The sequence below is a fragment of the Delphinapterus leucas genome, chromosome 5, assembly GCF_059928025.1.
Source record: "Delphinapterus leucas isolate spDelLeu-1000000601 "Yukka" chromosome 5, BTC_Dleu_Yukka2, whole genome shotgun sequence".
NCBI classification, from domain to species: Eukaryota; Metazoa; Chordata; class Mammalia; order Artiodactyla; family Monodontidae; genus Delphinapterus; species Delphinapterus leucas.
The window spans coordinates 88,348,765-88,369,700 of record NC_143133.1 but is presented as its reverse complement, the minus strand read 5'-3'; the positions used below and the strand labels follow the sequence as shown (position 1 = coordinate 88,369,700).

The 20,936-nt window shown below is 34.0% G+C and overlaps 1 protein-coding gene across 11 annotated transcripts in view; it reads left to right on the top strand.

Annotated features, from left to right (window-relative positions):
* ANKRD17 (ankyrin repeat domain 17) overlaps positions 1–20,936 on the top strand; it is a 159,229-nt gene that overhangs the window by 89,452 nt on the left and 48,841 nt on the right. For 3 of the 11 annotated variants that reach the window (XM_089912033.1, XM_089912029.1, XM_089912034.1), the window contains exons 9-19: positions 304–495; positions 852–985; positions 3,197–3,284; positions 4,595–4,722; positions 4,975–5,118; positions 5,658–5,760; positions 7,256–8,008; positions 12,263–12,411; positions 14,770–14,916; positions 19,426–19,537; positions 19,670–19,815. In XM_089912033.1, coding sequence (XP_089768159.1) covers positions 304–495; positions 852–985; positions 3,197–3,284; positions 4,595–4,722; positions 4,975–5,118; positions 5,658–5,760; positions 7,256–8,008; positions 12,263–12,411; positions 14,770–14,916; positions 19,426–19,537; positions 19,670–19,815 — 2,096 coding nt within the window. The remainder of the gene's footprint in view (positions 1–303; positions 496–851; positions 986–3,196; positions 3,285–4,594; positions 4,723–4,974; positions 5,119–5,657; positions 5,761–7,255; positions 8,009–12,262; positions 12,412–14,769; positions 14,917–19,425; positions 19,538–19,669; positions 19,816–20,936) is intronic. The other 8 variants (XM_089912030.1, XM_089912031.1, XM_022599575.2 and 5 more) reach the window with 8 other exon arrangements.

Genomic DNA, 20,936 nt, shown 5'->3' with positions numbered 1-20,936 from the left:
TTTGAACCTTTATAACTAGGGGATGTGGTTTATTTTCTAAGGCCTTAAATCACATGACTTGTACCTTCTAGCTAAATAAATCTTATTCCAGCAGTGTACGTCAAATATGGGCTAGTGGATGTGGTTTTGATAGTTTTCTTTATTTTTAACTGCCTCCTAGAATAGGGGAGAGGTACTTCATCATTTAGTAAATTAATATAAATGTTCATTTTTGAAGTATAGTTTACTAGGAAATAATCATGTTTTGCTTATCTCTGGAATAAGTTAATGACGTTCTTTAAATAATTAGAATCTTTATTTTAGGAGCAAATATCAATGCACAGACAGAAGAAACTCAAGAAACTGCCTTGACTTTGGCTTGCTGTGGAGGCTTTCTGGAAGTGGCAGACTTTCTAATTAAGGCAGGAGCTGATATAGAACTAGGGTGTTCTACCCCTTTAATGGAAGCTGCTCAAGAGGGTCATTTGGAGTTAGTTAAATACTTATTAGCTGCAGGTAGGCATTTTTGCATTTGGGAGTTTTTTTACGTGATTTATTTAAGTAAAAATATTGCAATGCAAATAGCTTTTTTTTGATGTATGATGCACTGAATGTGTATAGAAAAATAATGTGATAAATTTTTTAGTGTATTTTGAATAAATAATTTACCTTATTGCTGTTTGAAATATCTGCAGTTTTAATTTTAAGCAGTAATCTATTTCTAATTTTTTTTCTTTTTTGCTTTTAAAGATGCTGACAGTATTCTCTATTTCTAGAAATGGATAAGGCTGTTTTGTCTAATTTGAGGAGATATGGCTTATCTAGAAGAAATTTCAGTATCCACATTTGTGTCTTATGATTCTTTTATTAAGGCTGTGTATCTAACACTACTGCAGGAGCTAATGTTCATGCAACAACAGCAACAGGGGATACAGCACTAACATACGCCTGTGAAAATGGTCATACCGATGTAGCCGATGTCTTACTTCAGGCAGGAGCAGATCTGGTAAGCTATGTCACTTTCTAAATCTTAATATTTAAAGCTAAGACGAGAAATTAATTGAAAGGAGATTATAGACAAAAAGTATTTCTTTACTTCTGATTTTATGTTGGCCTTTTTGCCATTCTTTATCTCATTTAGTCATATTTTTTTCCAATGCTGTTTGGTGTCCATTCTTATTTTCCTTGTTAGCAGGACTATCCAGTCTACTACTCCTTTTCCCCTACAAAAAAGGGAAACTTTTGTGTTTGATATGTTAATAATTAATCATAATAATTAATACAGATCTTCTCTTAAGTACTTAGCTATTTTTAGAAGCTTCTCTGATCTGTCATAAAAAGGCAAATATGGCTTAGAGGCATTTCACTGTAGTTTAGGAAATAAATTGTACCTATACCATTCAAAGCATTATTAAGTAACGGAGTTAAAAAGATAAGTATTCAGTAAATAATATTTTCCCTCAAATAACTTTTTATTTAGTGAGAAGGATGAAATACTGAGGTCATTTTTTTAAATATTTATTTATTTATTTTGGGCCGCATTGGGTCTTTGTTGCTGCGCACAGGCTTTCTCTAGTTGCAGCGAGCGGGGGTTACTCTTCGTTGTGGTGCGCGGTCTTCTCATTGCAATGGCTTCTCTTTTTGCTGAGCACAGGCTCTAGGTGCGTGGGCTTCAGTAGTTGTGGCACTCAGGCTCAGTAGTTGTGGCGCACGGGCTTAGTTGCTCCATGGCATGTGGGGTCTTCCTGGACCAGGGCTCGAACCCGTGTCCCCTGCATTGGCAAGCAGATTCTTAACCACTGTGCCACCAGGGAAGTCCCTACTGAGGTCATTTTAAGGTAGATTACAAAGAGATGTCATAGGGAAAGGACAGACAGTAAAAAAGCTCAGAAGAGGTGAAGACGTCATCTGAGATGTTATGTTTGGGGCTGGGTAAGGTTTAGAAAGGTAGATACTGCGCTGTTGTTACAAAAGAGATACTCCAGTTGGAAGAAATAGTATGAGTACAGCCTGAGAGGTAGGGAAGAAAAAAGCAATTGTGTGTGGGGAAAATAGTCATTCTTCCAGTTTAGCCTGTGAGGGAGTAAGAAAGGTAGGTTTTAGTTAAAACATAAGCACCCGTGTGTTCATGGGGCTGAGATTAATAAGCAAATGTGTTTTCCTGTAGAAGTTCATAGTTTATGACAGAAACTCACATGCAGGCAGAAACAGGCTCCTCAATTAACTGATTTCTTAACTTAAACTTTACTTAACTTCTCTTTCCTCGTTTATGAAAGGAGAGGGTTAAATTAGATTACTACTGTGGCCTCCTTCAGCTCTGTCTGTGTTGGTGCAACTCTTGGAGAACTTATGACGCACATTATATTCTAGCTAGTCATGCGTATATTCTTCTTATTAGGTTTTGAGCTTCTTCAGCTTAGGAACTAAATTTCCAGTGTTTACTACAGTGACTGTGAAACATACAGCAGTGTAATCTTGCTTAGTTAATTGCAATGAAAACAACTTAGTGTATGACTTAAGAGAAGAATCATCAGATGTAAGTGTAAAAAATATTGGCATGTAAAATGCTTTATAAAAGGTGTTTTTTTCTCAAACCTTTATACTGTTAAGATCTGAAAAATTTTCCTATGCTGATATTCTGAATTGCAAAAATGCAGCTGGTTCTCCATCCTTTTGAAGCCCAGAAATCTCTAGTAATATCTTATAATTGATGGTATTAAATATCACCAGCCTTGTTATTTTTATGTAAGGTAAAATAGAGATAACGGGAAGTCTGTAAAGACAGAGAGTGATATACTTAGAGAAATTCATACACGTAGGATACAAACTTATGAAAAGAAAATCACTTGTAGTGGATTAGGATAATGTTGATAATGTTGATTGTTTGGAGAGGGCTGTGCTAGAGTGCCATTCATTGTTCAAGTTCCACAGTCCTTTTTGTAGAGAGAAGGAAAAATTACCCAGATGGATTTAGATGAGGGTGTAACAATCACATGAATATAACCCCAGTTCTTAATTTATCTATATTTCCATAGAACATGTTTCTAATTTGAGATTGTTTAAATTAAAGAATGTATTCCTAGATTTACTTCAAAGCATGTTATTTAATATATTTAGATTCTGAAATTACTTCAGTTCTCTTCCTTTTGATTTTCATGAAAGGGAATAATTGTTCATTAGAAATTAAATATCAAGTAAGTCTGTGGTTTTTAAACAGGAGCATGAATCTGAAGGTGGAAGAACTCCTTTAATGAAAGCTGCAAGAGCTGGTCATGTTTGTACCGTTCAGTTCCTAATTAGTAAAGGTAGGTTTGTGTAAGGCAGTAATTTTTTTCCACAGGTATCTATCCCCTGCCCTTGGGTATTAAGAGATTTACAGGTAAAGAACATTTTGGAGGTGTCACGTGGTGGAGGGATGCTACTGAGATTTTTGTGAGTGGGTAGTTGATAAACATCCTGCAACACATAGAACCATTCCAAACTGTGAAGAGTTCTGATACCGAATACCACCCTTGTTAAAAAACATTTCAATACAGAAAAATTTCTCTATGTAAAAAACTTTGAGGGTTTAGATACCTTGAAGTCTTTTCTGTTTATGTAATAATATATCTCGAAACCTGGATTTTTATGTTGTTTCTGCCACTGATTAATTTGAAGGCAGGTCACTTTTCTTCTTTATATTTCCTTGGGCCTAAGTTTCCTTCTTTGTAAAATATAGAGAAGTGGTCATAAATATAGCACCCCCCCAAAAAATCAAAATTGAAATGGAACAAATATGCCCAAAATGCATTTTCATTCACGGTCATTTATTCTACTTTGAATACCAAAATCCTTAATAACAAAGGTAACCTAAAGTTTGAAATCGTTTGTAGGTAAAGAAAATAAATCAGAAATAACTTACTGGTCAAAGTATTTTAGGCAATTTGAACACTTCCTTGTGTTATATGTTTATAAATAAGACATAGTATTCTCAAGAATGAAATTATTTTCAGTTATTATCTCCTCTCTTCTTTAATTTTAATGAATCTGATTCCAGTTTCTTCCTGGTATTTTATTTCCATTTCCCACATGCATAGCACAGTGCTCCAAATCAGGGATGAATTCATATTAAGGGGAAAATATCCCTGTTTTCATTCTCAGATATTTCCCAATGAAAAAAGATTATACTACTATTACTTACTATTTTTTGTTAATTCCTTCCATATTTGGCCCATAGAGGGCAGTGTGGTTTATTTTTTATTGGTTTTTAGTCATCTTTCCCACTGAAGATATTAAAATATAGATAAAATTTTATATTTTACTTTCTTAAAACAGTGATTATATTAGGAATAATATATACTTTTATCATTATCTTTTAATGGTTCATACTGAAACATTTATGGATGAAATTATATCATGTTTGTCTGGGATTTGTTTTAGAATAATTCAAGATGGGAGAGGAGAATGGATGTGGGTATATGTGAAATGAGATGGCCATGTTTATAATCATTGAAGCTGGGTAATGGGTATGTGGGGCTTCATTATACTGTTCTCTCTACTCTTCGATTTTGAAGTTTACCATAATTTAAGAAACAACACTCTATTAACATGATTTATCATGCCTTGTCTGTTTTAGGAGCAAATGTGAATAGAACCACAGCTAACAATGACCATACTGTACTGTCCCTGGCTTGTGCAGGGGGTCATCTGGCAGTGGTGGAACTACTTTTGGCTCATGGGGCAGATCCTACTCACCGTTTAAAAGTATGTAACTCAAATGTTTCAGGTAGCATTGTGAATTAATTTTCACTCTTGAGTATAACAAATTATTATCTATAAGTTCCACTTGTATTGGCATTCTAAATGTGTTCATTTTCTTCTGTTTTTGGAGAAAAGTGTTCTTTACTAAACCTAAAACTTTAATGTGTCTGGGGCCTGTTGGCTATATCTTCCTTAATGTTTCTGTAAATTAACTTTAAAAAAAATTTTTTTCCCCTTCCATATTCACTCTTTTAGGATGGCTCGACTATGTTGATAGAAGCAGCAAAAGGTGGTCATACAAGCGTTGTTTGCTACCTTTTGGACTATCCTAATAACTTGCTTTCAGCCCCTCCACCAGATGTCACTCAGTTAACGCCCCCATCCCACGATTTAAATAGGGTAAGCTTCTAAACTAAAGCATTTTATGTTATATCATCTTTTTCCCTTTTTCGGTCATAGTTCAAGATTAAACTAGATTGTTTTTTGTTATAATATGTAGTTCTTTTTATAGATAACATACTTGATATGGTTAATGAACCTCTGATGTAATATTCAGATTCTAGATTGATATGATTTTGCTTTGCTTTCTTACTGTGGCCAGAATAATCTTTTGATTTCAAAGTTCATTAAAAAAATGTCATGGAGGGAATTCCCTGGTGTCCAGTGGTTGGGACTCAGCGCTTTCACTGCTGGGTCCCGGGTTCAATCCTTGGTCGGGGAACTAAGATCCAATCCCGCAAGCTGTGCAGCATGGCCGGAAAAAAAAAAGTCATGGAAAATAATTTGATACCAACACATTTTAAGTAAATATGTCGCCTGAGATTGTCATATTAAAAAATATTTCAAATGGATCTTTGTAACTTATTCTTCGTTTAAAGCAAATTATGTAATGGAAAGTGTAGGAAAAGCAGATATATAATCAGTTTCATTTGTCTTAGGCTCCTCGTGTACCAGTTCAAGCACTGCCCATGGTTGTCCCACCTCAGGAGCCTGACAAACCACCTGCCAATGTTGCCACTACTCTTCCCATCAGGAATAAAGGTCAGTTATACTTCTAAAGACTTAACAAGTTGTCCAAGTAAAAATGATAAGATTGCAAAAAAAAACCAAAAACTGGCCATTTAAAATTATTATTCCACAAAAAATGAATTTTACTAGGTCGGCATAATTGAAGATTTTTTTTTTAACAATGAAAAAAGCATGTTATTGGGAGAGAACATAGTTAAGAACACTAATTTGTGCTGGAATCAGAAGTATTAGCAGTAGAAATTCAGATGCTCATCTTTGATGCAATTCTGATTATCCATGATTTCCTCTAATAACTAGTCATTTCTATTCATGTTAAAATGTTAGGCTGTGTATAATTGGGTGACATTTTTGTAAATTACTAAAATTTCTGTAGTGATATGAGGCATAAGATTAATAAGCTAGATCAAAATTAAATTTTATTTTAGAATAACTGGTTTTAATATAGATTTTATATCTGGAATACCTTTTCTCAACCAAGAATTCAAAGTTACTTCAGATATGGTTATTTGTTGCTCTAGAACTCTGAGGTCCATATTTGGTTTGTGGAAGTTACATCATGCATGTTCATAAGTTATGTCCCAAAAGATTACAGCTACCAGTTTTAATCAGTTTTTCCTTTTAGAAAGTTTTACCTGAGGAACCAATGTGGTTTTAATTTTTTGGTTTTTGGCTACCTATATTATTTTACCAACAAGAATACTAAGTATTTCCACCAGTTCTTTTCAATCACCACTACCAATCTAGAGCCTTGGCACCTTTTTCAGTTGGTATAGCAAGCAAATGATTGCTATACCGATAGCCAGATATGTTTTATTCACCTGGCTGTCAGAAGATACAGTGGATGTCATAGTTCAGCATCTTTTCTTCCAGGGAAACTGAATCCCATTTCTCTACTGGCCAGGTAGCTTTGTGAATATGTGAATTTCTATCTTACCTTTATCAGTCTTGAAGATGGTAGGCCCCAACAAAGACATATATTTTAGTTGGATTTTAATTTCCTGGTACTTCTCAGTGGTTTCAGTACTCTTTGTGTGTATGTGTGTGTGTTTAAAAGGCACAGACTATTAAATGTAGAAAAACCTTGACTTAGAGGTTTAAGTTTTCCCTACATCTTAATAATTTAGCATTATTTTTCTGTTCTTATGATAAGTTTTTACATCTTTATGACCAGATGAGGTATCTATCTACACATAGCCTTAGATTTTACTTTAATTGTACCACTTAGATATCACAAACCTGCATCCCTCTATTGTCTAATTTTAACCATGTGATCTTTTTAAAATTCTGAAATTAATTTCCCAAAGATTACTCTATGCACATAAAATACATACATTTTATATTTATGATAAAGAAGGTGGATTTGTTTTTAACTCCTTAACAGTGCATTTTCACCTTCTATGGATATATTAACTTGGTGCATAACTGTTGGCACTAAACCTCCCAACAGTAACTCTGTAATGAGGATGCCATTCATGTGCACTTCTGAGGGGGTTTCTTTTTCACACAGCTGCTTCTAAACAAAAGTCCAGCAGCCATTTGCCAGCAAACAGCCAGGATGTACAGGGTTACATCACCAATCAGTCTCCAGAGAGCATTGTAGAAGAGGCTCAGGGAAAGTTAACAGAACTGGAACAGAGGATAAAAGAAGCCATAGAAAAGAATGCACAGCTGCAGTCCTTGGAACTGGCTCATGCTGACCAACTTACCAAGGAGAAGATCGAGGAGCTGAACAAAACAAGGGAGGAACAAATTCAGAAGAAACAAAAGATTTTGGAGGAACTACAGAAAGTAGAACGAGAATTACAACTGAAAACTCAGCAGCAGCTAAAAAAGCAGTATCTAGAGGTTAAAGCTCAAAGAATTCAACTTCAGCAGCAGCAGCAACAGTCTTGCCAACATCTGGGACTGCTAACTCCTGTTGGGGTTGGAGAACAGCTTTCCGAGGGAGACTATGCACGGTTACAGCAAGTGGATCCCGTTTTGCTTAAAGATGAACCCCAGCAAACTGCTGCTCAGATGGGTTTTGCACCAGTCCAGCCTCTGGCCATGCCTCAAGCTTTGCCTCTGGCGGCAGGTCCCTTGCCTCCAGGGTCCATCGCAAATCTTACAGAACTGCAAGGAGTGATAGTTGGACAGCCAGTACTGGGCCAAGCACAGTTGGCAGGGCTGGGGCAAGGAATTCTGACAGAAACACAACAAGGGTTAATGGTAGCCAGCCCTGCTCAGACCCTCAATGACACGCTGGATGACATCATGGCAGGTGGGTTATATTGTTATGAGCAGGTATCAAATATGATTTGCTTAAGGCGAGTAAGAGTGTGCCAGAATTTTTTGCCGTTACCCAACTTGAGAACTATTTCTGGACTCTTGAACCATGTATATCTTTAGAAATATTAGTTCAATCTCAGACGTTCTCAGATGGATACAGGTCAAATTAAAGATTAGCTTATTCAATGCAAGTGGCTGAAACTTTCTGACTTAGGTGGGTAGGCTGGGAATCTAGGTTTTTCGGTAGTCAGGTTGATGTTTGATTTTTTTGTTTGTTTTTGTTTTTTCTCTTTAAGTTCAGAATACTGATAAAATTTTGGCTTTTTTGCTTCTGTATTCACACCAATAAACTGGGAAATTGATAGAAGTTGAAGTGCAAAACTAGTAGGATATATCAGAAAGCTTATTAGTGAACAGAAATACTTTATATCCTAACGGATCAGACTTCAAACCTGATGGATATTAAAAAAAAAAAAAAGTAAATACTTTTACAACAATAATAAAGTACCAAACCAAATAAGGTTTGATTATACTGTATGTCAGTGATTTATCCCCTGTGAATGTTCATGTGTAGTTTCTTTCTAATGGTATTATGAGCAGGTGTGGTCCCTTGATAGTATCATAAATGATATATCTTTAAATGGGTAGGCAGAGAAATTTTTTTCCATTTTAATTAGATTCATTGGCAAAAAGAAATATTTTAGGGATTGTTTTAATGGTTCTAGTTTGGGGTACTTAGTTTTTGTGAGTTCTGTAACAAAGTAGTAGAATGAGATTTTACAGGATTATAAGCCATAAGAATACTGTACTGAAAAGAATAATTTTCTTCACTTAAAAAAAAAGTAAAGAAAAAAAACAGAAAAAGAAGGAACAGGGGAAAACAAAGGGAGTAAATAGGTGAATTTTGATAATTTTCATCTGCTCTCTTCCCCCCTTTTAATTCTTTGGTCTATACTTAAAGGATGATTGAATTTTTTCTAATTTTGAAACTATGTTTAAGTAGCATTATATATTATGATGAGATTATACATAATTTAACTTTAATCTTTTAAAAGAATAAAAGAAAATGAAATTGTATAGTGTTGAGATATTTAGCTAACATTCAGAAACTAAGAAACCAGCTAATGAGACAGATTTTGTATTTAGAAATTGCTCTAAAGTTTCCTAGTCTTCTTTTAGTATCACGTCAACAATAGTATGTGGAATGAAAGTCTCTGCTAATCTTAGAGGGTACAGTAACTACATCGGAAAAAATGCTATTAATTGTTAGTAAGAACTACAAAGCTTCTTATATTAAGAAGTATACATTTTTCCTACAGATTTGAAAGTTACTACTAATCACCATTAGTGGGTTATAATAATTGGGAATGTAATTTTAAAAACAGTATATATCTTATGAAAATTGAAGCACAGGAGCTCCAAATGCCAAATTTGATATTACTTTCATGGCCATTAATCTAGATCATAATGGTGTTCTTTATAATATGTCAATTCAACTACCAAAGAATGTGTAGAATTAAGTGTTATTTATTCAATTAAATGAAGAATGGACATTCCATACCAATGAATATTAAAAATTTTTTGATATGCTATCAGAATTTACCTGATGTTCTTGGGCATAGTTCAGTAATGATTTGCCAGTTGTATAATTTTTATGCTGATCAGAATTATCGGAGGTTTGTAAAGTAGTTTTTCTGTTGATTTGTTTACCAAACGAAAACAATTAAATTCTCCCTATGTGTTCCAGGTGTTTTCATATAAAATTATTTTTTAAAGCTTATAACTTCTTAGGAAATATGACAGATACTTGTCATATTATAAAAATACTTTACCTGTTTATTCTCATTTATATGGGGAGAGGAGAGATGGCCAGAAGAAAGAACAGGATTAAAAACATCCAGCTACCTCCCTGCAACCCATTCCTGCATCATGCATGTGCACGTGCACAAACATACACATATACACTCACTTCCACAGCCTTTAAACTTCTTCTATGGTAGTAATTGTTATTTCAGTTGACTAATGACCATTTCCATTTCTTTCTTTGGGTTTTTTAATATCTTACAACTTCATTAGGCTCAGTCTTCCTTCTCTCCTTCAGCATAATGTCTGTTCTTTATTCCTTAGTCCCCATTTATTAGACTGCTTTTATAAGATTCAGTCTCTTTTTCTCTAGTACTTGGCTGGTCAGAATCTTCTATCTTCCTTGGTTTCTGTACTAGCCAAAGCAAAATCAGTTCCCTATTTAACCAGTCTTAACAACTTGCCTTTGCTGTGCTGTCAAGTTCCCTCTTTCCTTACCTGACGTTAAAACTTCTTTGAGCATCTGGTTTTCCCTCTCTGACCCTAAAATGAAGTTCCACATGTAAAGATCTGGTCTGTACCGTGGTTCCTTCAGGTACCTACATATTTACAATTGTTACTTTTAATTGTAGAGAATGGATGAGTGACAGGCAGCTGTTTAGTTTTAGTAAACCAATACCATAGGTACCCCAAGGGAATTAAATGAGGGAATTGATTTTTCCTATCTCCTTTTAGAAGAGGTGATAAGAACAACCAGTTTGACCAAAAATAAGAAAACTAATATGTTCTTTAAAAGAACTTATTCAAATTGAAATGTAAATTATAATTTAGTCATTTAACAATAAACTTAGATTTTTTTGTTCAGTATCATGAAATAAAATTCAGTTTTTTGGACAGATTGGTCTTCATTCTGTTTAAGCTAATTTTGTGTTTAGCATTTTCATTTGTGAAAATCAGTCTAATCAGAGGAGAATATGGAACCCATTTTAAGAGCCATAGATTTTATATGGTCTTGAAATTTATATCTAGAATGTGTACATTTGAATTGTCTTGATCTTTTTCTTAACATACAAAACTGTCAACGTGGAGTAACAATATGAAGGTCATTAGATGATTAACATGTTAGTGTTGAATACATGCCCTTTTCTATTGATCTGGATCCCTAAGGATTCAAATAGTGTGTTTTGTTTTGTTTCCTCCTTTGTTCTTCCTTTGGCTTTTAAGTGGACTTAAAAATGTATAATTTTAGAATGTGTGTTGCTATAATGTATAGTGTATGTTTGTGCCTGAACTAAGGATTTCATGTAAAATAGATTTCTTAATTGACAATTGTGTTTATAATTGTTATGATAAGGTCTATTTCAGTTTTGTTCTTGGTAGGAGCATAACCTCTTTTGCCTGGTTTCAGATACAGTTGTGAATCATGATTGTTTTCTGTCTGATGTAGTTGATAACTACATTGGTAATATACATCCACACTACTGTTGATCATTCAAAGATTAATGCCCAGACTCTCGTGCTATAGCATTTTTAATAAGGGGGAAAAAGGATTGATGTTCACATGGCAACTCCAGAAGTGAGTTGATGAGGGAATAAAGTACCCTCAACTGCTACCACCTTTGGAATTCTCCCATCTCAAGTACTGACCTAATTAGCCCCTTCTTAATTTGCTTATTTTGATGAAAATAATATCATGGCAAAATTATACTTAGAAGAACTAACAGTAATCTATATTTGAAGGCTGATTGCATGCATACATTTTTTCTACCCTAATATTTTAATTTTGTCCTCCTAAGTCAGTGTGATTGCTAGATTGATTGGTGAGCATTTTACGCCCTTCAGAATAATTCTGTATGTGAGAAACTATTTCTGTGTGAGGATCAAATTTTTATATATATATGCTGTCATACTGAGGGCCACCCCCTGTCTGCAGTTAATAAAAGAATAGGAAGTATTTTAAATATTCAATAGCGAATGTCCCCAAACAGTGATATTACTTTCATTAGTTCTAGAAAATAAGGTGTGAAATTGGCAGGTAAAAGACACATTTTCTCCTTCTTAACTTGACTATTTTAACTTTTATTCCTTTTCTGATTAAGAAGATATAATGGATAACCATTTGCATATATATTTAATTTTAATTCATAAAAATAGTTTTGTTTTCAGGGTTATTTTGAATTAAGGTTTTGTGATTGCATACCATAAGAGGGGAATTTGTTTTTCATATGGTTTATTGTTTAGCAAATGGGTTACTCAATATATATTTAAATTTTGGTCTGTTGTCCAGTGTCAGAAATAACCAGGAAAATGAATGATTAGTGCTATGGCAGTCTACCTGTAGATATTTTGTTTTTAAAGATATTTAAATATTTTCTGACAACTATTTCTTGCTGTTACCTAACAATGTTTCATCCTCATTAAGTACAGTTATTTTGTTCAACAGCAGTCAGTGGAAGAGCATCTGCAATGTCAAACACTCCTACCCACAGTATCGCTGCTTCCATTTCCCAACCTCAGACTCCAACTCCAAGTCCTATCATCTCTCCTTCAGCCATGCTTCCTATCTACCCTGCCATTGATATTGATGCACAGGTAAGCTCCAAACTCAGGAGTGATAGTTTTTAGCTGGAATTATATCATCATTAGAAACATTAATCAGTTATTTAAATCATCTTAGACTGCTTTGTCTCTGGGCAAAGACCTGAGCCACAGTTATAAATTAGAATCCACATTTAAAGAAATAAAATACCGAATACAGATTATTACTGATAATTATTGTGAAGATCTGGTTTCTGATGTCATCAAGTAATCTTTAAAAACGGATGTAAAAAGAAAGAACTTATTTAAGATTATGTATTTTCTTCTAAACTTAAATTAGAAGATGTGTTTTAAAATTCATATTGGATTCCATTTATATAGCATATATACTCAGTTATATTTATATTGTCTTTGAAAATTCTGATCTTGCTGACTGAAATATGTAGTAAGTGTATGTGTCTGTTTCTATAACACTGTTAAGTTTAAAAAACAAGTTTTTTAAAAGAATTAGTTTACCATGAAATGTCAAGAGCAAAGTGAGGTTGGAAAAGAGAAGGTAGCTTGTGTCCTGAAGAAATGCCAAGCAGCCTAGCTTAGAAGACTGCTGAATGAGGTAAGGGCATGTGGCTTTCTTCAGGACTGAGAAATGTTTGAAGTTTATTTAGTTTTGTGTTTTGATTAATGCCTGATGGAGAGACTAGTGTGAGGGTGGTGGTGTACATTATAAAACTTGCAGTTTTATAAATGATCACTTCTTTATAAGCATCAATTTTAGGGAGGGGGGATGGGGGAGAGGGAGAGAGAGAGAGAGAGAGAGAGAGAGAATGTGTGTGTGTGTGTGTGTGTGTGTGTGTTTGTATTATTGCATCCTTAAGGGCCTGTACTATTAAGCTATTGAAATAAAGCCTCCTTTTCATTAAGATGTTTCTTGGTAATACTATGAAAAAGGAATTTCATTTCTGTTCTTACTTGCTTCCCTTATTTTATATGAGCTAACTTTTTTTTGAGCACCTAAAATAGTTAGGGGCTTTTTTTAAGGAATAACTTCATTCAATCTTCAGATTACACATATAAGGTAGCTACTCTTAAACACCCATTTTCCTGATGAAGAAACCTAGACTAAGAGAGAGATTAAGCATTTGGCTTACAATCACTTCATTTAACTAAGAAATGGTGGGGCTGGAGTCAAACTTAGGTTGGTTTGACTTCAAAGGCACCCTTCCAAATACCATACTATAGGGCTTCATTTTTAGTCTCATAAAAAAAAGTAGACATTCATTTGGTGAACCACAATGGTTTACATTTCATATTGATAGCATTATAGAATTGGATTGAACTTATTATTGAATTGGCATTATTTTCCTCTAATCTGTTTTGCTCTGAGTCTGTTAATGTTTTAACCAGAAGTATATTTTCTAATTTTGTGAGATCAAAAATTGATCCATAAGCAAAAGTAAAAATCCACCAAAATATAAAGGGTTTCTTCTTTTTTTTTTTTAATGCTTTAAAATAAAACAGCCACAGGGACTTCCCTGGTGGTCCAGTGGTTAAGACTCTGCACTTCCACTGCAGCGGGGCAGGTTCGATCTCTGGTTGGGGAACTAAGATCCCGCATGCTGCACGGTGCAGCCAAAATTAAATCAATTAATCAATCAGCTACAGAAAAGGTTCCATCAAGGATGATCATGATTTTATTGAATTTGAGATTATAGTGATAATGAAATTTACCTGACTATACCACTCAACCAACCATAAATTAATTTCTGAGAAGTTACATATAAATACTTTTAAAAAGTTAATTTGAACAAACGATGTACATTTTAAATGTAGTAGACATACTTATGTAAAAAGATTTGACTATGGCTCCTTAAAAATCTGCTTCTTTATGTGGTCTTTACATTGAGGCTTTTCAGTTGGGTTAGCCTAATATGAGTTACAATACTTTTCATGGAGTTTACCATAACTGCTTAGTTAGAAATTTCCTGTTTTGGAACACATAATACAAAATAATTATTTGGAAATAATTGTTCACCATTTTTTCTTTAACCTTCAGTGTTAGTTTTTTTAACTTACTAGTTTTTATGATACCAAGAAGGTACTTAAAGTGATAAATACAAAGATTCTTTTATGATTAATCCACCTGAAGTTTTTTCTAGATTCTCAATACAAATTCCATGAGATTTTACGTAATGGATATTTTGGTTTATGTGTGGCAATGCTGTGCCATTACAGACAGGTGATATGATGAAAAAGTTAATACTAAGATTCTTCCTCTATTTTGAAAGATTAAAATTCCTCTAATAATTGGATCTTCCATTTGTTTATTTAACAAAACTTAACATGTACATTTTTTTTTTTTTTTGCGGTACGCGGGCCTCTCGCTGTTGTGGCCTCTCCCGTTGCGGAGTGCAGGCTCCGGACATGCAGGCTCAGCGGCCATGGTTCACGGGCCCAGCTGCTCCGCGGCATGTGGGATCTTCCGAGACCGCGGCACAAACCCGTGTCCCCTGCATCAGCAGGCGGACCCTCAACTACTGTGCCACCAGGGAAGCCCAACATGTACATTCTTACTCTTTACAGATACTTACTTCTTTAACTTAATCTCTGTAACAATTCCATGAAGTAGGTACTGTTGCTATTACCATTTTACAGGTAAGGAAAGAGGCCTTGCCTAACAGCCATTTTTTTAGTGGAGCCAGCTTTCAGACAAACAAAAATAAGACTCTGGGTCTAAAATCTAGAAAATGGGTCTGCCTAGATAGCAAAGGGTCATGTGTGTTTAATCTTTACATCTGTTTAGCATATTTCCTTGGCCATACGGCAAATTTACCACAAATCTTAAGGAAGAACAAAAGAGGTGTGGTTTTTTTAATGCCTCAGTATATAAGTCTCTTTCTTTAAATGCTAATGATTTTTGAAAAATGGTCCTTTAGTTGATCATTATAGTAGGGAACTAATATTTTAAACAAGGATTAACTGGAATCATGTGTGTAATTTCTGGCCCTTAAAGAATGCTGACGATAAGAGTTTGCATTCTTTATAACATTCCTCAAATCTTACGTTCTATAACTAGAAATCACCCTTGGTTTGTGTGCCACAGGCTCTCCACCTCTCATGTAATTGTTTTATTGAATTAATTTTGGATACTATCAAAACTTTTAAGATTAATACTACACACTGTGCTGTTACCAGAATTTATTTTAGGAAACGTCAATAAATGATAGTTTGAAGTAATTATTTGGGACTGTTTTACTATACATTCTGATAACATAGCTCTAATCTCTTTATTTTGCTTGAGTGGTATAATAAAACTTATACCTGGGTACTCTAGATATGGAAATTAGGAATCACATATAGATTTTTAAGAACTGTGGTTTTATATGAAACAATAAATCTGGTTGAAGGTTAGAGCTGAATCCCCTGAATTAATTAAATATTTTCTGTATTTTATAGTGTGAACTTTTTATTAACTCTGCTAGCCGAAAGTGAGAAAGAATTAGTTGTTCTCTTCATAGGTTCTAAAACCTGTGTTCTGGCATGAACTGAACTTGTGTTCCAGTTCTGAACTGCTTGACATTTTATTCTCAGATTTCTAAAGGCTTTCCTTAAACTTGGAATAACTTATTTTGGCACATCTCAAATATGAGAAAAATAAATACCTCCTCATGTAATTTTGCCTTTTTTTCCTGTTTTTAATAATTAACATGTATCCATTATCTTTTAAAGAGGTAGATGTTAAATTTAACCTACATATCAAGACTGAAATTTTAGAGTATGTAAAATTGTGTTTTACCTTTAATGGTATAAATGTCATTGGTATTTCTCTTTTCTTCTGTTTTTGCAACATGGAAAAAGTTTCACCACGATTTAATGAGAAATTAAGGAGCCCAGGAAAAAACTCATTTAACTCATAATAGTAATATGAAATACTCTGCCATTAAAGCATTCTACTTTAAAATGCATGCATTCGACTTGTTTATATGAAGTGTTTTAAATAGGTTATTTACTGTCTTACTGATTTTTCTCATTTATTGAATGCCCTAAAGTGTCATCCTTTTTAATCTTATACATGACCCCTAACGTGGTTAGAGAATGAGATATTTGGGACTATGGAGGTCTAAAAAATATTCAGCCCTTTAAATCCTAATAGTTTTCAAAGTAATTTATTTAATTACTTTAAATGAAATGAATAGATATACTTTTTTATAGTTCAGATATTTTTTTCACTTATATTCTAGCTCATTAAAAGCTGCCTTTTCCTTTAATATTTCATTTGTCTTATGATTCTTGCTTGTTTTTTTTATCTTGTAAAATTGAATAGTCATGCTGGTAATTTACAGAATATTTTTACATTGAATATAATTTTATCATTTTTTATAAGCCTGAATCATCATAACATGTTATGATACAGAATGGTATATTTTATGATATTGTGAGCTAAATGGAAATTTTCTTTAGACTATAAACCTGGAAAGCTCTTAACAAAGCTCTGGGCATCTTTTTCCTTTCCAGGTTTCTCTTAGATATATGACCAAGAATGTGACTTGGTAACCAGTATAATAACATAACTTTAGTGTTACTTTGCCTTCTAGAAAGTCTTCACCTACATTTCATTTCCTTGTTTAGAAATATTCAAAACACCTGTTTTCTTTAATTCAAAACTACCTGTATCTTATCAGTAGTTAATTTTAACCCAAACTCCTACTTCAGTTAAATTTTTTCTTGATATATTGCAAATCAGGATATTTCTTACCATTTTGGGAATGTGTAGTATATATTTGGGGGAGCGGTGAAAGTCCCACTTCAGAATCTTTAAATTCTTTCATTATTGTCTTAAAAAGATTGTTGTAAAATACTAATTGCTTTAATTTCACCTTAATGCAGAAATATAGTGAAGTTACCTACTTTTAAGTTGCCCAGGGAATTTGACTAACCTCTCCCTCTTCTTCAGCTTTAAATATCTTTTCCTTCAACTCTCACATTGTTCATATTTCTCTCTTAGTTTAAACCTAAATTTGCCCTGTACAGTAACCTGTAAACTCCTAATGAGCAGAGACTGTATTTACTTATCTTTGTCAGCGCTAGAGTATCTAGCAGAGTACTTTGAATATAAAAGGTGCTTAATAAATGTCAATTGAATTGATGTTTTATAATGTGGAAAAAAACCCAAATTTTACTGATCCTCTAAAATTTTCCATGCTTACCTTTTCCAAATTTTGTTTGTCTCTTCATTCTCTATTACGATTGGCACCAGTTTCCTAAATTACTCTTTAACCCCTAGAAGACTTCTAGAAACCTCATAAACTTTATCATAAAGTTGACTCTTTGTAATAAAGATTACTCTTCTACTGATTGTCTATACTAACATAGAGAACACATAATACAGATAGACTTAGCATTCTGTTCACCTCAGTCAGCTGTGCCTTAGGGCTGCTCTCTGATGTAAGAGGGTAAGCAGCATTTTGTTATCGATGATCTTCTTGGGTTTTTTTACACCAGTCTTTACCCATTGTTAGCATGTGTGACCATCGGAAGGTTATTTCTCTGACCTTTGTCTCCTTTTCTCTGAAATCAGATTCCTTCCTTATAAACCTGAAATAAATATAATATTATATAACACAGTAAATACATATTTCATTTATGTAATCCTTTGTTTTATTAGTGATAGCTTTTATTCTATGACCCTTACAGCTACTGTCATTCATTCAACTTAACTATCTTTTATTGTTTCCTAGGCAAGACATCACTAATAGGTAGAGAATGCAAACATAAATAAGACATGTTTATTACCTTCCAGGAATTTATAGTCCCCTGAGGGTGATAGACACATAAGTAACATTAACATGAGGAAGATTGGGGATAAATGCTGTAATAGAGGTGAACATGTAAAAGCAGGAAGATGGCTTAGACAGAGCTATACAATAAAAAAATAATGCAAGACTCATAATTTTATGTTTTCTGGTAGCCACATACTATGATAGAGTGTGACCACTGGTTAAATCTATTATTGGTCACTATCACTGGCATAAGTCAGAAGTAAACTGTATATAAACAGTGTCATGTCTCAATTATAATTGTGTTTGTCTTTCAAAATGCATTGTATATTATATTTTTTTGTTCCTTTAAATTTTTAGGGGCTTTGTTCCTCGAATGCAGTTAAGTTACTTGGAAATAATTTTTTCATTTCAAGACTTGTTTTTCAGCTTTGTTAGATGGGTCCAGAGTAGCTAATTTGGCCTAATGGCTGAGGATTTTTCTTGATATTCTGTGTGTTTTGAGGGTCTTTCTGCTCTGGCTGTGGGAACCAAACTCTTCCCAGTTCTGTGTAAGCTCTAGGTGTTGTTCAGTCCCTTCTGGTAGTCTTTCCCTGGCCTCCAGTAATTTTTCTTATGCACGTGTGTTGATCAGAGCTCAGATGAAGACTCAAGGGGAGCCCTCTGCAGATCTCTGGAGTACTCTCTGTATGTAGTGCCTTCCTCTCCAGTAGTCTACCCCATGAATTCTAGCCACCTTCACTTCTCCAAACTCTCTTTTCAACGCAGGGAGAATGCCAGGCTCTGTTTGGGTACCCTCTTCCTGCACTTTAGCCTGGAAACTCTCCAGGCTATACAATAAGTTAATCATTTCTGTCCTCAGTGATCACTGTCGTGTGTTGCCTGTCTAACTAACATCATTTCAAATAGTTTGTTTTTTTTTGTCGTTTGGGATGGGAAGATAAATCTTATCTATGCTACTCCATTTATGGGTAGAAGGGAAAGTGAGTCCACAGTAGTATTTCTTAAAACATGTAGTTGAAAATAGCATATGGTTGAAAATCATATGTTTTTTTTCTTCTTGCTTGCTTTAAGAATTGCCCATAAAGTTCAAGTATTATTTGTAGTGTAAAAAAATCACAAGTTGACCATTTGTGGGGAAAGAAAAGAGGTTACTATCCAAATGTTTGATATAGTAGAATGGTATATATGTGTGCGTGTGTGTGTGTGTGTGTGTATTTGGTATATGTACATATTATGTAATTGATGTTAACATTTTTAATTGTCTAATGAGCTAATCAACAATTTTTTACAGACTGAGAGTAATCATGACACGGCACTAACGCTTGCCTGTGCTGGTGGTCATGAGGAACTGGTACAGACATTGCTAGAGAGAGGAGCTAGTATTGAGCACAGAGACAAGAAAGGTAAGGCCTACTTTTGTTAACTTTTCTTCTGAATTATTTGTGTTCTGTGACGAAATACTACTTGTAGCCCTATTTTGATGGACAACAGCACTGTTTCTTTGCTTAGCTAAGAAGATCTTTATTTTACTTCAGGTTTTACTCCGCTCATCTTGGCTGCTACAGCTGGTCATGTTGGTGTTGTGGAAATATTGCTGGACAATGGTGCAGACATTGAAGCCCAGTCAGAAAGAACCAAGGACACACCGCTATCTTTGGCTTGTTCTGGGGGAAGACAGGAGGTATTGTCCCCAAGTGTAATTTTTTTTTTCTCTGTGTTTAACAGATGTGCACTTTAATTTATATGACTTTGTGGTAGCAGTGGACAGACATTAAGATTTATCACAGTAACTGAGACTATAATCTTTTAGCAAAAGGATAAGAATTAGTGTTATAAACTGTCTTGCCAGAAAAATCATACATTGTTTATTATCCTAGTCATCTAAAAGTACGAACTGCCATAGGAATCCCTCTGTATTGCATTCAGGCTAAGAGAATGATTAAGACATCCCAAATCAAATCAGCAAGCTCCTGATAAGTGGGGCCTATATTCACTCATCTTTTCCTGTCCCAGAGTACTTAGTGTGAAAGGTACTTAAGCTCAGCCTCTGTTTGCTCCATTGTGTGTCTTCTTCGGACATTTAATAATCAGTTGGATAACCTCATTCTTCTGGCATTTAATAATTAGTTGGATAACCTCATTTTAAATCACTTTTTTAAATCCAATTCTATTCACCAGTCGTGCTGTCTCTATGGATTGGTAACTTCTCAATTAGGGAGTTGTTGAATCTTATATTTAGGAAGCACTCTAGGTCGTTCCAGGTGAGTTTCCTACCCTCAGCTTAAAAATCTTTTTCTTTTTTATTTCACCATTCTAATTATTTTCTGTATTCCACAGTGGAGGTGATTCTATCAGTCAGAAATGTAAATGTTCTGTTTTTGATATATAATGAAAGTAAAATTTTGACTTAACTGAAATTTTCAATCACTGTGTGGTTTGAAATCATACTTGTCTCATAACATTTTTCAATATTGAATCAAAAAGAAATCAGTTGATTTTCTTCCTTTCAAAGCAATGTTAAAGCCTATAGCCTACTGTAATCTTTATGTATTCTTACTAAAATGTAACAGATGAAGTAATAATAATTATAGAAGTCTTTTAGGGTAATAATTTTGCCTGTAACACTCTTGCTTTTATTTGGTGTCATTAGAACAGTAAAGTATTTTGAAGTAATTAATAAAATATTAGAAAGTCATTTTACTATAAAATCACAAAATAATTCTTTTATATTGAATGTTTATTACTTTTGGGGAATAGACCATTCCCTCTGAGAGATAACTAGGGTCAGTTATCTTTGCATAA